Source organism: Pezoporus wallicus, unplaced genomic scaffold (assembly GCF_028554395.1).
Source record: "Pezoporus wallicus isolate ANWC-B61680 ecotype Strahan unplaced genomic scaffold, APGP_CSIRO_Pwel_v1 contig_10769, whole genome shotgun sequence".
NCBI classification, from domain to species: Eukaryota; Metazoa; Chordata; class Aves; order Psittaciformes; family Psittacidae; genus Pezoporus; species Pezoporus wallicus.
Window position 1 is genome coordinate 1,709,661 of NW_026635715.1, and position 15,302 is coordinate 1,724,962.

Below are 15,302 nucleotides of genomic sequence, written 5' to 3' on the forward strand. Positions count from 1 at the left end.
TCAGGAAAGCTTTTTATTCACAAACAAATCGGCTTCATTCAGGACCAGAAGGATTCATCCCCCACATGGCAAGAGTGACTGCTCAGGCAGCAGGAATGCAGAGCATTTCCACAGTAGACTTGGGGTAAAGAACCACAGCACCACATGAAAAGTCCCTTTCTGAGGGGCCCTGAATGCTCCTGGACTAGAGGAACAAAGCTCCAAACCCCACAGGTCCTTACTTGCCACCTCAAGCACCAGTCCAGGTCACTCTGCCACACAGAGAGATGCTACAATGGCCATCCATACACGAGTTGGGAACCAAGCCTCATGTCCTGAAGGTCAGATTTGATGTGCAGCCACCTCAAATAGACAGCTCAGACACTGGTATGAATCACACACAGGTCAGCACAGAAGAGCTTGTTCCTGCAGGTTGGAAGCACCTTCTGCCTTCAGGCATTTTAGTTCCACCACAAGCAATGAGCTGGTCAGAAAGAGCCTTCTCTAAGCAGCAGCCCTCCTAAGCTTGTTTTGCCCCTAGGACCATCCAGCCTAGCCAACAGAAATAAGGTTCTTGTAGAAGGAGGTCTCACTGAGACCCCCTCCAGGCCACACAACCACCTCCAGGCTTCCCAGTGATGTCTAACCCCTGCTTTGGCCAAATAGTCCCATTTAAAAGAAACAAAAGGCTTTCTTGCAACATTCACCTGAAGTGGCACACGTCAATCCAGAAAGCTGGAGTTCCCCAGAGCTGCTGCTGTCCATGAGGGCCACGTCACAACGCAGGTGCTGCAGCTCTGCAGCTTCTCCACACCAATACAAGTGCCCTTTATGCTCAGGACTGCCCTCCTCCAGGAGTCCCCAGCCTCTGCTTCAACGTCAAGAACTGCAAGAGAAAGAAAACCAAGCATTCATGATTAAATCCCAGAGGTCTCTGAGGAGGAAGGCAGCCCCCCTTGCACATCAGCCAGCAGGATCGCAGCACTTGGCCAGAAGATGCACAAGTGCCCCCTTTCAAGCAGTGCAAAGCCACCCAGTGCCTGGGTTCAGAGCACTGCATTGGACAAACAGGGTGGTTAAAGCAGCAACAGCCCTGCAGCAGGCAAGGAGCAAAGCCTGTAACCACATCCAGACACCTCTTGTTCCCCTTTATCATTCCTTTTGGGCTTCTTTTCCCCTAGAGAAGGAAAACTGAAGGGTGCTGGCATCTTCCAGCCCAACTCCTGGGCAACTGATCCAGCCCCACTCAACCCCAGCCCCACCACTCTGCCCCACTGCGTTAGAAAGGGTAGGGCCTTACGTTTTTACGGCTGACAATAGCTTGTTCCAACCACAGCAGCTCCATGACCAAGTGGTTTCGGTAGGACTGGAGACCAGAGCGAGTCTGAGGAAGTTCCTTTATGTCCACAAGTGGAATTTCTGCCAAGAAATGGACGAATAACCCATTAGCAGAACAAAGGCTCCCACTGCTGCCTCCCCTGCACCGAGCTGCTCCAGCTTCTCCAAGGTATTTCCAAGGTTTTGGGTTCTCTACCTTGCTGCTGGTGCTCACCAGCAGGTCCCTGAGCCCATGCAAGAGATCACAGCTCCTGGCTCTTACCCAGGTAGGCTCCAAGGGACTCTGCCTCCAGGCCAGAGGACATGTTGCTGTCGTTCTGCCAGTCCTTGCTCCCAGCTGGGGGACTGCACCCCTTTTCAGGGTGCTCATCAGCATCAGCCTCGAGATTCAGGGGGGTCTCTGCATCTCCTGCACCCGTGGGGCTCAGCTCCTTCTCACTCAGCAGCTGGGCTGTAGGATTCATGCTGCTGCAGCCCCGGTCCTGCTCTGGCTCAGAAGCATCCAGCTCCTCCTGTGGTTTTTCTGTGCTGGCTTTGTCACCTGGTGCAGCCTCACGTGGATTTGAACACTTCCCTTGTGCTGGCTCCTAAAGGGGCAACATGCAAGAGACTGATACATATGGAAGAGACAACGACCTGCACGGTGGCCCTGCTGTGAGCCAGGGGCTCTGTGCACCACCATCAGCAGTGCTGGGACACTGACGTGCTCCAGGCTGGAACTCTTTAAAGGACTTTCCTTCCAGATGTGCCCACCACCATCAGCAGTGCTGGGACGCTGACGTGCTCCGGGCTGGAACTCTTTAAGGGGCTTTCCTTCCAGATGTGCCCAGACCCCTGCAGAGCAGGGCTCAGCTGCTGCAGTGCATGGCCACGGGAGATGGGAGACCCACGGAATCACCTGCACTGCCTGACTGGAGGCTGAGCTTCACCCGGGGGTAGAAATCCTCCGGGCACAAGCCAGGGAGACTCTTCCAGGCAGCACTAAGTAACCACTGGGTTTGTGTGGTAGAACTACAGGTTCCTGCTGCAGAAGCACCGTCTGCACGGCTGCCCCCCTACCGCCCCCCCCCTCGGAGGGGCTGCATTAGCTCAGCCTGGGCCGGCACACAGACCTCGGGGATGAAGACAGGCCGGGGCAGGAGCCGTCCCCTCCACTGCAGCTGGCTCAGGTCTCCTTCGATCTCCAAAACCACCTCCTCGAACGCTGCCCGCAGGCTCTGAAACCGCTTCCGCACCAGGTAACCCCTGACACAGGCCTGTGGGAACAGGCCGAGGGTGCCCGTGGGGCCGGTCACAACCCCCCCACCCCTGCCACAGAGACCCGAAGCCCTTCAGTGGCCCCACAGCCACCCACAGCACCCAGCCCGGCGCGCAAGGAGCAGACGGGTCTGGAACCACGGCAGCTTTTAATGAGGCAGCGCCCGATGCACGGCCCCTGCCAACCCCATCCAGCCGTGCCCCCATCCAGCCGTGACCCTGTCCAGCTGTGCCCCCGTCCCCGTCCAGCTGTGCCCCATCCAGCTGTGCCCCATCCAGCTGTGCCCCCACCCAGCCGTGCCCCTGTCCAGCTGGGCCCCCGTCCAGCTGGCTCCCATCCATCTGTGCCCCCATCCATCTGTGCCCCCACCCAGCTGGGCCCCCCTCTTCTCCCTGACGTGCCCCCCACGGGCGCCCCCTCAGCCACGCTCCCCCGCGGCTGTTTCCCCCCCGGCCCCGGCCCCGGCCCCGGCCCCGGCCCCGGCCCCGGCCCCGGCCCCGACCTGCAGGCGGGTCACGGCCCGCAGCAGCCGCCGCCATCCCTCTGCCTCCGCCTGCGCCCACAGCCCCTCAGCCGCCATGGCCCCAGCGCCCAGGCGCCGGCTGATGGCGTCATCCGGCCGCGGCACTGCCAGGCCCCGCCCCCTCGCCGCTGTGGGCCGCACCAAGATGGCGGCCGGGGGGGTCCTGGTGCGGTGGCTCCGGTGTCGCCGGCCCCGCCGCGGGGTCTCCGGGGGCCGGGCCGGGCGCGGGGTCAGGCCGCGGAGTCCTCGGGGTCGGAGCTCTCGGCCAGGTGCAGCTTCTGGCTGAGCGTGGGTCAAGGGAGAGCGCAAGGGGGATGCGGGGCCCTGCCTCCATCACCAGTGCCACCATCATCACCGTCACCAAGGCCACCATTGCCATCATCGTCACCATCACCATCACCATCACCAGTACCACCATCGCCACCATCATCACCATCACCACCATCATCACCATCACCAATGCCGCTATCATCACTGTCACCAAGGCTACCGTTGCCATCATTGTCACCATCATCATCACCATCACCGTTGCCACCATCGCCACCATCATCACCATCACCACCATCATCACTGTCACCAAGGCCACCATCACCACCATCATCACCATCACCAATGCCACTATCATCACCATTGTCATGTCACCAGTGCCACCACCACCATCTCCACCATCATCATCATCACCACCCCTGCCACCATTGTCACCCTTGTTACTGTCACCATTACCACCACCACCATCAGTTGCTATCACCACTGCCATCATCACCACCGCCATCATCACCACCACCACTGCCACCACCACCATCACTTGCCACTGTCATCATTGCCACCATCACCATTGCCACCATCAGCACCGCTGCCACCAATGCCACTGTCACCACAGCCACCGTTGCCACCACCATCACTGCCACCATTACCACTGCTACCACCACCACCACCACTAAAATCACCACCACCACCACTGCCATACCACCATCGCCCAGGATACATGGAGCTGCTGAGCTCCTCCAGCTGCAGGAGACAAAGGCAGAGGTCAAGGCACCGGTGGCACAGCCGGGGCCAGCAGGGTCCCCGGCCACAGCATCAGGAGCGGGCAGGTGGGGGACACTCACGTGCGCCAGCAACTGGTCCAGGTTCCGGTCGGCCGCCGCCTTCTTCTGCTCCTCAGGGAGCTCCTCCACGCAGCCATCGAGGCCGAAGTGGAGCCGTGCCAGCTTCTCCTGCATCTCCCGCACGTGCTCGAGCTGCTGGAAGGAGCACTCCTTCCCTGTGCCACACACGGAGCCGTCACAGCCCAGCAGCCCCGGTCCCCCACCCGGGCTCTGCCCCCGGCCCCAGCCCCTCACCAAAGGCCTGCAGCTTTCCCGAGTGGAAGTCGCTGAGGAGGCTGAGCAGCCCCCCCTCCATCTCGCACACATCGGACACGTCGGTGAGGAAGCTGTGCTGCAGCGGGGCCCCCCGCGCCACCACCGTGCCGCGCACCCGCTCCTTGCTCGTCCTGCACAGGGAACAACAGACACTGGTGTCACCTGCATCAGGTGCACAGGCACTGGCGTCATCTGCACCGGGTACACAGACTGGTGTCACCCATACCAGGTGCACAGACACTGGTGTCACCCGTACTGGGCACAGACACCGGTGTCACCCGTACTGGGCACAGACACCGGTGTCATCCATACCGGGTACACAGACACTGGTGTCACCCGTACTGGGCACACAGACACTGGTGCCACCTGTACCGGGCACACAGACCCTGGTGTCACCCGCACTGGGCACACAGACACCAGTGTCACCCATACCAGGCACACAGACACCGGTGCCACTCGTACCGGGCACAGAGACCCTGGTGTCACCTGTACCGGGTACACAGACACTGGTGTCACCCATACCAGGTGCACAGACACTGGTGTCACCCGTACTGGGCACACAGACACTGGTGCCACCTGTACCAGGCACACAGACCCTGGTGTCACCCGCACTGGGCACACAGACACCAGTGTCACCCATACCAGGCACACAGACACCAGTGCCACCCGTACCGGGCACAGAGATCCTGGTGTCACCTGTACCGGGCACACAGACACTGGTGTCACCCGCACTCGGCACACAGACACCGGTGCCACCTGTACCGGGCACACAGACACTGGTGTCACCCTCACTGGGCACAGACACCGGTGCCACCCGTACTGGGCACACAAACCCTGGTGTCACCTGTACCGGGCACACAGACACTGGTGTCACCCATACCAGGTGCACAAACACTGGTGTCACCCACGCTGGGCAGACACCGGTGCCACCCGTACTGGGCACACAGACCCTGGTGTCACCCGTACCGGGCACACAGACCCTGGTGTCACCTGTACCGGGCACACAGACCCTGGTGTCACCCTCACTGGGCACAGACACCGGTGCCACCCGTACTGGGCACACAGACACCGGTGTCACCCATACCAGGTGCACAAACACCAGTGTCACCCATGCTGGGCACAGACACCGGTGCCACCCGTACCGGGCACACAGACACCGGTGTCACCTGTACCAGGTGCACAAACACCAGTGTCACCCATGCTGGGCACAGACACCGGTGCCACCCGTACCGGGCACACAGACCCTGGTGTCACCCGCACTGGGCACACAGACACCAGTGTCACCCATACCAGGCACACAGACACCAGTGCCACCCGTACGGGGCACAGAGACCCTGGTGTCACCTGTACAGGGCACACAGACCCTGGTGTCACCCGTACCGGGCACACAGACCCTGGTGTCACCTGTACTGGGCACACAGATACCGGTGTCACCCATGCTGGGCACAGACACCGGTGCCACCCGTACCGGGCACACAGACCCTGGTGCCGCCCGCCCCGCAGGGCTGCACGGTGCCGGCTCTTCCGCTGCCCCAGCACTGACCGCCTGAGCCGGGCGCGCTGGCGGGGCGAGGGCAGGGCGGGCAGCGGCAGCGCCAAGGACGTGCTCCTGCTGGGGGGCAGCGGCTGGGCCAGGCAGGGCCGGGGGCTGCGCTTCCTCCTCCGCTCCTCCATGGCGATGGGGGCAGGGACCCTGCGTGGGACAGACACGGCTGCTGGTGGCTCCCGTTGGTGTCCTCGGGCAGGACCCGTCCGCCCCGAGCTGGCGCTACCGAGGTGCCCGCAGGGAGCAGCGCCCGGAGCGGAGCCACCCGCCTGCCTCAGCCCATGGCATTCTCCCAGCGTGCGGAACAAAGCCCCGGGGCTCAGCCGCAGCCGGGAGCCGCCGGCCGCTTCCCAACGGGAAGGAGGATTCCGGCCACACGCACCGGAGCCCAGCGACCCCGCGGCGAGAGCGGCCCCGAGCCCGCCGGGACCCGGCACCCCCCGAGCCCCGCTCGGGGCCCTTCAGTGGCCGCAGGACCGGGATGGGGGAGCCCCTTTGCCACGCAGCGGGACTGACCTGCGCCAGGCGCCGGCCCAGCCTGCAGAGCGCACCCGGCCGCGGCCCCTCCGGACACTCGTCCCGCAAGCCCGGGGCTGGGATTTGCATTTAAAGGGAAAGGGAACTTCCTCCGGCGTGTCCCGGGGCCGCCCCGCTCCCAGCCTCAGCACCGGCTCCATGTGGCGCTGGGGAGAGGGCAGGATGCGGCCATGGCCCCCGGGTCCCCCCTCTGATCGCAGGAGCCGGCTCTGCAGGGACGAGCCCCGTCGCCCGGCGCACACAGAACCGCTTCAGGCGATCACTGCGGGGGTGATGCCAGCACCGGGCCCAGCCCGACACCAGCTGGATGCCATCAGGGCACCCGGGGTGGCAGCGGCTGGTGCAGGACACGGCGCTCGGGGGCCCCATGGCTCACAGGGAGGGCGAGCGGCACAGGAGGTGCCAGGGACAAACCCAAAGCCCGGGTCCCTCCCGGCCTCCCCCCTTCGTGCCCCACAGCCCAAATCTTCACACCCCCCCTCCCAACACGATGAGCAAGAAACAAGAGGCAGCAGCAGTGAGGGCAAGGGGGTTTCTATGGGGTACGAGGATACAGGAGCCCCTGCAGGGGGGCTGTGTCCTGTATCGGGGAAAGGAAACCAAAAGGGGTTCAGTGCTTTCCTAAGAGGTTTTAGGAAGGGAAGCCCAGAGCCCGGCTGCTGGGAAGGGCCGGTCCCTCCAGGCCGGGGCCACATTCACTTGCAGAGGGGCTCCTTCCAGAGGCCAACGTGTGCCTGTGCTGGAGGAAGCAGCGCTGCTGAAGCCACATTCGCTCCATTGGGTGCTGAAGGCTGCGGCCCTGCGGAGGCTCCAGAGACCCCGTCTCTGCTCTTTGTTAGCCCTGGGGTCCCTGTGGAGGAAAAGGGGATGCGGAGGTGCAAGAGCAGCCCCGGTGCTGGGAGAGAAACCAAAGCTGCTGCACTGCGAGGAACAGCTCCCAGCCAAAGGAAGGCAACGCTGAAAGGAGGCTGTCGCGAAGCGGAGCTGCAGGAGGAGGTTTGCAGCGAGCTGAGGTCTCCCAAAACAACAGGGAAAAGAGAAAGCCTTGAGGCAACAAGAGCTCCCCCAGGCCTGTGCCAGCAGCAGGCTCCAGTCTGTCCATCACAGCGCAACACAACAGGGTCCTTGGCGTCAGTGCTTCCCCCTGCGGGCAGAGGCTGGGGTGAGGCTCTTCTGAGAGAGCAAAGGAGGAAAGGAAAGGGGGGAGCTCCGACAGCACCAGCACGGCCAGGCCTGAGGGTCCATGGGGGTCTGACGGCAGCCCCAGCGGTCCCAGGGATGAGGTTACGCAGCAGTCTCACGGAGCAGATGCGGGGTTTATCCTCCTGGAGCCCCAGCTCCATGGACCTCCAAGAGCGACCGCTTGGCACCGAGGGATGGAGCTGGGGCAGGGGCACAGGGGCTGAGGTGGAAGCTCCCCGGTTCCCCTCGCACGCCCGATCGCACGCCCGGGGGCAAAACACTGGGGAAGGAGAGCTTTGGGTTAACTGTTTAATACACTTGTGCACGTGTGCGTATAGCAAAGAGGCAACTGTGAATTCATAAGGCTACTGAGACACCGGCGGGCCCTGGGGAGAACCGGGCCCTCCCCCCCAGCTGCTCGTTCTGTCCCTGTTTCACACACAAAACCCACACAGAGGAGGGGAAACGGCCTCGTTCGCTGCCAGCCAGAGCATGGAAACCCAGGAGCAAGTCCAGGAGCCTGCCCCTTCCCGACCCGGAGGAGGGAGGGAGGGAGAATCAGTGCTGGGAAATGCTTCGTTTCTCCCTGCTTGGCTCGGTTCCTTTCACTCCATGTGAGAGCGCTGCTGCATCCGGATGTTCCCGCTGGGCCAGGGCAGATCCAGGCACCCCCTTTTCCTGAGGTGCATGAGGTTTTTGGGGAGCTGCAGCCTGCCCATGCCAAGGTCTCCCAGTGAGAGGGTCGATCAGTTGAGCTCCATATATTAGTTACTCACGCACACGCAGGGTGGGTCGTTCTCGGTTTCACCTATGGCTGCCCTGCATGTATTTATATATCATATATATATATATAAAATCTTAAAAACCCTCCAAAAAACCTAAGCTAGGAAATCTCAGGTCCCCTCAGGGCCTCTCCTGCCCATCCCAAGACCTGGAGAGGGGCATCAGATGGAGTCTATGGAAGCACTGACGTTGCCCTCCCTCGCCCTGCCTGTGCTGGCGCACAGCAGGCTCAGTCAGCGCCCCGGCTGCCTCCCTCAGTCCCGCTCTGCCCCAAGGCTCCTATGCTCAGTTCTCCCAAGCTCTCGGGTGCAGGATCCGGGCTCTGTGTTGGCTTTCCCAAGTTCAGGCATTCCTCAGCTGGAGCCACCACGTCCGAGCTGTCCCGAGGGGGGTCCTTCAGGGGCTCGCCCAGGTCGGTGTCCGCCCGGGGCACGTGGGCACACAGGTCCTGCACCTTCTTGTTGAGGTCGTTGCGCTCGGTCTGCAGAGCTCGGCACAGCTTCTCCAGGCGCTGGATTTTCACCTGCAGCCCCTCTAACTCTTTGTCCCGCAGGGTTTTCTGCAAAGAGAGCAGCGGCTCAGGCTCCTTCAAGCACAAAGGCAGAGCTGAAACCCCAGGGGGAGCCCAAGGGAGGCGAAATACTCGTGACGGAGCCAACGTTTGGCATCCAAAGAACCTAGGACCACGGAATCAATGAGGTTGGAAACGCCCTTTAAGATCATCAAATCCAACCGATGAACCCCAGCACTGCCAAGACCACACCAAACCTGATGCTGCCATCACGGCTGCTTTCTTCCTGTGCTCCCAGAGGCCAACTGCTGCAGAGACTGAGCTCTTCCACCCACCTCTGCACTAACCACACGGGCCAGAGGGCTCCCAGCACCGCGGGCAGGGCACAGGCCAGCCGGAGCCTCCTCACCTCTTCAGCCATCTCCAGCAGCGCCTTGTTGCTGCTCTCCCAGCGAGAGCGGTACATCGTGGTCTCCTTCTCCAGCTTCTTGATCTTCTTCGTCATCTACAGGTGATGAAAAGGGGACAAGTAAGGCACGGGCAGAGCGCTGCGCTCTGTGACATCCCACACGGGCACCCAGGATCCCAGTGTGAGCCTTGGGCCTGGGAAACGTCTCCCCGTCTCCTGCAGCCAGCTCCAAGCACTGAGCAGCAACCAACAGCGCAGGGGACAGGGCTGTGCTGCTCGTCCCTGCTGCAAAGCTGGCAGCGACCTCGTGGCTGATTTTAGCACCAGCAATCCCACAGCAGAGAGCGGCAGCTCTGCAGCTCCGGGTAGCACCAAGGAGATGTAAGCAGGGAGCCTGGCCGGGAGCAGACGCGGTACTCACCTTCTCCATCTCCTGCTTAAACGTGGTGAACACTTCACTGCTTTTGGAAAGGGTGTTCTGGAATTCTTCAAACTTCTCCGTGTAGAGAGCCAGCTGTGGGGAGAGGCAGGGTTACAGCCAGCACAGGGCCCGTGGCTGCCAGCAACTGAGCTGGGGTCTCCTGACTGGACTTTGTGATAAACTGGGAGCTGGAGCTGCTCTGCCAGCGGCAGGGAGCAGGGAATGTGGGAGAACTCTTTCCTAGGGAAGGATCCTGGGACTGAGGGGTGCCACAAACACCCCCTGGCCTTGGCAAGAGGCTGGGTCTGATGCAGTGATCCCAGCACTGCTCCCAGCGCTGGGAAAAGCCAGAAGGCTGAACTGCTGCAGGAATTCTCTGCTCACACCACGCCAACACAGGCTCCCCAACACCAAACCCAGCAGCACTCCTACTCCTGCCCCTGTGCTTCCCACATGAGGGAACTCTGGGTGGTTTCCTGCTTAGGGAGAAAGGAAAAAGACCCCAAACCAACAATGAGGCTGAGCACAGAGTCCAGGTACCTCCCACCTCATCAATCAGGTAACATCTCACCTGCTGCTTGAGATGGGTCTCCTGTTGCTTCATCAGCTCACACATCCTCTGGGATTCCACAGCTTCCTTCAGCAGCTGGGGAAGAGCAAAAGCAGTTACCTGGCTGCTGCATGGCCTGCAGACAGGAGCGGGCTTGGAGGCACTGGAAAAGCAGAGCAGGGCTCCAGCCCCACTCCGGAATCCTCTGGGGGGATTAGTCCTTGCTGGGCGTGCAGGAGGCCTGGGATGGCCTGATCCCAACTGGGCTCTGCACCAGGGATCCCACAGGGACAAACCACCCCAGAGGGACAAGGCCAAAAGCATTCACAACCATGAGAGAGCTGCTCTAAGACTTACAAAGTCCTTCTCCCGCTGGTGTCTCTCCTCTGCCTCCTTTAGCATTTCCTGTGCCTGCTGGAGCTTGGCATCCACCAGCTGCTGCTGCAGGTCCTTGTGTTTGAACACCTTATCGATGTGCTGCCAAGGGAACGGCACCACCCGGTCACCAACACACCCAGCCCAGGCCTTGCTGCCCAGGCAGCAACCCCAGAGCCCCCTTCTCCCCTCTGGCAGCAGCAGAGCCCCCCCCCCCATGCAGCCCAGCCCCACATCTCCCACCTCCTCCCGCAGCTCATACTGCTCGATGAGCTTCTTGAGCCTCTCTGCCAGCTCCATGTTCTCCTGGCGCAGCTTGGAGTTCCTCTCGTTGTGCTGCTCCATCTGGAGCTGGATGTCGTTCAGCGTCACCTGGAAGTGGGATGTCACCTCCTTCCGCTTCTCCTCCTCCTCCCGTGCACGCTGGACACCTTCCTCCTGCGGGAGGAGGGCAGGGACGCATCAGCCTCTGTGCCTGAGCCCAAACTTGGGATGCTCAGAGCTCCCCCGGCCTCCCACCATTGCTTCCATCAATGAGGAAGTCACTTTGGGCCTTTCCCCAGTGACACACCCTGAAATAACACCTGGGCACCGCAGGCAGGGATGGTTTAAGAGCAGAACCAAAGCTCTGCCCTGGCTCTGGGTGAAGGGAAACGTGCCAGAGCGGCTGATCCAAGGGCTGAGGTGAAGCAGCAGCCAGGAGACACCTGCCTTGAGGGTGCGGTTGTGCCTCTGGAGCTCGCGGCACAGGCTCTCCAGCTTGCTGCGGGCCAGGATGGCTTTGCTGTGCTCACTCTGCAGGTGGTCCTTCTCCTGCACCAGCTGCGTCTGCTTCTTCTGCAAGATCTTCATCTGCTTCTGGGAGTTCCGGTGCTCCTCCAGCTGCGACAGGGGAGCAAAGGGCACAGATGCAGCCAGACAGAGCAGAGCATCCCAAGGAGGGACACGGGGATCACCGAAACGCTCCCTGTGCTCTGAGAGGAGCAGATCTGCTCCTGTCCTTGCTTAGGCTTCTGCAAACAGCGCTGCCTGCCCGGACCCAGCACCATCATTCCTCTACTGCTTGGATCTCCGGCAGTGCAGGGATCCCAGGTCACGCACTGCAAAGCTGCACGCGTGCTCCTGGACTGCTCCTTGCACAATCAAGACAAACCCCAAGTATCTACAAGCATCTTCTGCCTCCTCACGGCTGCAGCGTCCTCGCCCAGCCCCAGAGCCTGGAACGAAGCAGCACTCACCAGCTCAGCGTATTTCTTGCACAGGGCTGCAAGTTTCTCCTCTGGCGTGCTCAGGGTGTTCAGGGTCTGCATCAGCAAAGTGATCTCTTTGCCTGGAGGGAGACATGTGATTAAAAAAACAGCACTCACACAGCAGCCTGGCTCCTGAGGGCAAAGAGAGCAGAGAGACAAACCAGGCCTCACAGCCCTGCCCTGGCCAGAGCTACATCTCCAGAGCCTTCTCAGGCCTCTGCCCCACGGATTTCAGCTGAGCTGGGGAGAGACCTGGTTTTCCAAGTGGGAAACCAGCACTGGGCTGGCTACAGAGGGTTGTATCCAGCAGGAGAGACCACCACAGACCTGTGAGGCTGCAGCAGCACCCAGGAGCAGTCAGTGCCTTTGCAGCACTCAGTACATGTCCTTACACAGGATCACAGACTGGTTTGGGTTGGAAAGAACCTTAAGCTCATCCAGTTCCAACCCCCCTGCCATGGGCAGGGACACCTCACACTAAACCAGGTCACCCAAGGCTCTGTCCAGCCTGGCCTTGAACACTGCCAGGGATGGAGCATTCACAACCTCCCTGATGCAGAATGCTGCAGCATTCCCAAGTGCTCCTGAGGGCAACTGAAGCCGTGTAAAGTCCATAACCCACTGAAGCTCTCGGGCCGGGAGCATCACCAGAGCAGGGAACCTCTTACCCAGGCCTTTGGCTTTCTTCTTCTCCTGCGCCTTCTTTTGATCCCGCTCCCCACACTCCTCCCCGGGCCGGAACTCTTCGGTCCCTTTGGGGCTCTCCTTCTCCCCGTTCATCTCGGGGCCGCCCGGCTCCTGGTCCCCGTTCCTCGGGGACTCGCTGAGGCCCTTCTCAGGCTCCTCAGGCTCCGGGGGCTCACTCTGGCCCCCGTCCTCCCCCGGCGCCTCCTGCCTGGCATCCACGCAGTACGTGTTCAGGATGTCCTCGAGCTGCCTGCTCAGCTCCTCGGAGACGTCGCGCACAGCGGGCCGGGAGGACTTGGTGTCCTCTTGTGCCAGAGGAGCTGTGGGAGATGGAACACAAAGCATGAGATTCCCCTCCATTACAGAGCCCCTCTGGGCTCTATAAGCACAGGGCAAAGGGAAGGGTTCCGGAGCACCCCATGGCACCGAGGGGTTGAACTTCAGCAACATGGAATGATTTGGGTTGGAAAGGACCTTAAAGCTCATCCGGCTCCAACCCCTGCCATGGGCAGGGACCCCTTCCACTAGAGCAGCTTGCTCCAAGCCCCTGTGTCCAACCTGGCCTTGAGCACTGCCAGGGATGGGGCAGCCACAGCTTCTCTGGGCACCCTGTGCCAGCGTCTCAGCACCCTCACAGAGAACAACTTCTCCCTTATCTCCAACCTGAACTTTCCCTGTTTCAATCTGAACCCATCACCCCTTGTGCCATCGCTCCAGTCCCTGATGAAGAGCCCCTCTCCAGCATCCTTGTAGCCCCCCTCAGACAGTGGAAGCTGCTCTGAGGTCCCCCCATGCAGCTCCTCCTCTCCAGGCTGCACATAAGCTGCTTTGTTCCGCTGCGTCCCAGCCAGCTGCCCTGACAACGCTGGGGCACCCCCACAGCCACTGCTTCGATCAGGAAGCACGACCAAGCCCCTGGTATCTGTCAGGAGCAGGAACTCCCCTTCCTCCCCACCACCCATGAGGGAAAGCAGGTTGTGTTTGAGCCTTCCCTCCCAGAAACCCCTTCCCAATATCCCCAGAGCCAGGTGTTTTCCGTGACAATAGATCTGGAGGCTGGGTCAGCCTCCTCCTTATGTATAAGAGCAGCTGCACTGCCTCTTGTCCCCAGCTGCACGGGCTTTGGGGAAGAGCAGCCAGGAGGCACTAAAGCCTCTCCAGATGAGCCTCACAGCAGCCGGTTACCAAAGGAACCCTGTTTGCTACCCAGGAGCCATCACAGTACAATGGCAGGGTTGCTTTGAACCACTTGATTAACGTGAACAGAATCAAGCCTGGCCCAGCCCTGGGGCCTCCCCACCTTCGGGGGGTGCCGTAGCCTCCGGTGCATCGCCCTCCTCCAGCACCAGAGCGCTGCTCATCCTGGGGGAGCTGGGAGGCCGTGGGGCTGCTTTGGTCTCACCGCCTTGGTTCTTCATCGTGAGCTTCCTCCTGGCTCAGCCTGGAAAAGCCTGAAGGAAGGGAAAGAGAAGCAGGGGCCGTTTGTGAGCAGCAACGCTTTGATTTGAGGAGCCATCCGCCAGGGCTTGCTCTCGGCAGCGGCTGCCACCCACGGCTCTTGTGCTGAGGAAGCATCCTTGTGTTTCAGTGTCCCCCTTCCCAGGACCAGCTCCTGCGTTAAGGATAACTCCTTTTCCACCCGAGGAAAGCTGAAACCGCCTCTTCTAGAGCGAGGCAGCACCTCCGGATGCGCACACAGCGCAAAGCCTTCCTCATGCGCTGGGCACAACCTCCCCTCCATGCCCCCTGCGTTTTACCCTTGCATTCCAACCCCAGAGCAGCCTCCGCTGACAGGGACCGGGGCAGCAGAGAGCTCAGCACCTCCGCCCCGAGCGGAGCCCGGAGGGCAGGAACGGCTCCCGGGGCGCAGGGCACAGCCCCGCTCCGTAGCGGTTCCGCGGCGAGGGGGTGAGGGGGGTGGGGGGAACCGCACACGTGTCCGCTCCCGCCTCCCGCTCCGGCCCCGCTTTTCCCTCTGCCGGGGGCTGACACCGGGCCCCGGCGATGCTCGGACCCGGCCTCGCTCCCTCGGTGCCCCCCTCAGCACCCCCTGCCCTTGGCACTGACACCGCGGGACCGGCCGAGACACCCCCCCCCCAATCAGTCCCGTACCTCATTAACCCCTGTGCCCGGGCGGGGCCCGGCCCCCCCCCCCCCCCCCCCCCCCCCGTTAACATCGCCCACGAGCCCCCCGGCCCCGCGCTGACGTCACGCACGCACCCCCGTGGCGTCACCGCCAGCGCTCTGACGCACGGCTCCGCTCTCTCCTCAGCCAATCAGCGCGCAGAGCCCGGCGGCACCGCGGTGCACCGGAGGGGAAGGGTGTGTGGTGGGGGTGGTGGGGAGGGGGGGGTGGGGGAGGGAGCGGCCGCTCCCCGGTACCGGTGCCCGGTGCCACCGCCCCCCGCCGGGCTCCGCGCTGAAGGAAGCGGCTCCGGCCCGGGCCTCCCACCGGCCGCGCAACGCGCAAGCGCCGAGCCGCGCCGCCGCCCAATCAGCGGCGACGGAGTGCGGGGCATGCCGGGAGAACGGCGAACTACAACTCCCGGCGTGCTTTGCGCGTGACCTTGGCTGCCCTACGGACTACGA

At 62.1% G+C, this 15,302-nt stretch overlaps 3 protein-coding genes across 3 annotated transcripts; all 3 read right to left on the reverse strand.

The window, feature by feature from the left end:
• On the reverse strand, positions 1–3,184 carry IQCC (IQ motif containing C). Its single transcript, XM_057397904.1, has 5 exons — positions 3,078–3,184; positions 2,430–2,573; positions 1,580–1,904; positions 1,280–1,398; positions 1–865 (listed from the first exon to the last, which is right to left on the reverse strand). Exons 1-5 carry the CDS (start codon positions 3,153–3,155, stop codon positions 815–817), a joined length of 717 nt encoding a protein of 238 aa, XP_057253887.1. The 5' UTR covers positions 3,156–3,184; the 3' UTR covers positions 1–814.
• A 104-nt stretch (positions 3,185–3,288) lies between these two features.
• On the reverse strand, positions 3,289–6,143 carry CCDC28B (coiled-coil domain containing 28B). Its single transcript, XM_057397907.1, has 5 exons — positions 6,006–6,143; positions 4,442–4,593; positions 4,208–4,362; positions 4,084–4,106; positions 3,289–3,380 (listed from the first exon to the last, which is right to left on the reverse strand). The coding sequence occupies exons 1-5, from the start codon at positions 6,134–6,136 to the stop codon at positions 3,329–3,331; spliced, it is 513 nt and encodes a 170-aa protein (XP_057253890.1). The 5' UTR covers positions 6,137–6,143; the 3' UTR covers positions 3,289–3,328.
• Positions 6,144–8,613: 2,470 nt separating this feature from the next.
• TXLNA (taxilin alpha) lies at positions 8,614–15,041 on the reverse strand. Its single transcript, XM_057397908.1, has 11 exons — positions 14,934–15,041; positions 14,014–14,164; positions 12,695–13,033; positions 12,015–12,106; positions 11,488–11,658; positions 11,020–11,214; positions 10,759–10,878; positions 10,423–10,497; positions 9,852–9,944; positions 9,431–9,526; positions 8,614–9,069 (listed from the first exon to the last, which is right to left on the reverse strand). The coding sequence occupies exons 2-11, from the start codon at positions 14,129–14,131 to the stop codon at positions 8,740–8,742; spliced, it is 1,629 nt and encodes a 542-aa protein (XP_057253891.1). The 5' UTR covers positions 14,132–14,164; positions 14,934–15,041; the 3' UTR covers positions 8,614–8,739.
• Between the last annotated feature and the right edge of the window lie 261 nt (positions 15,042–15,302).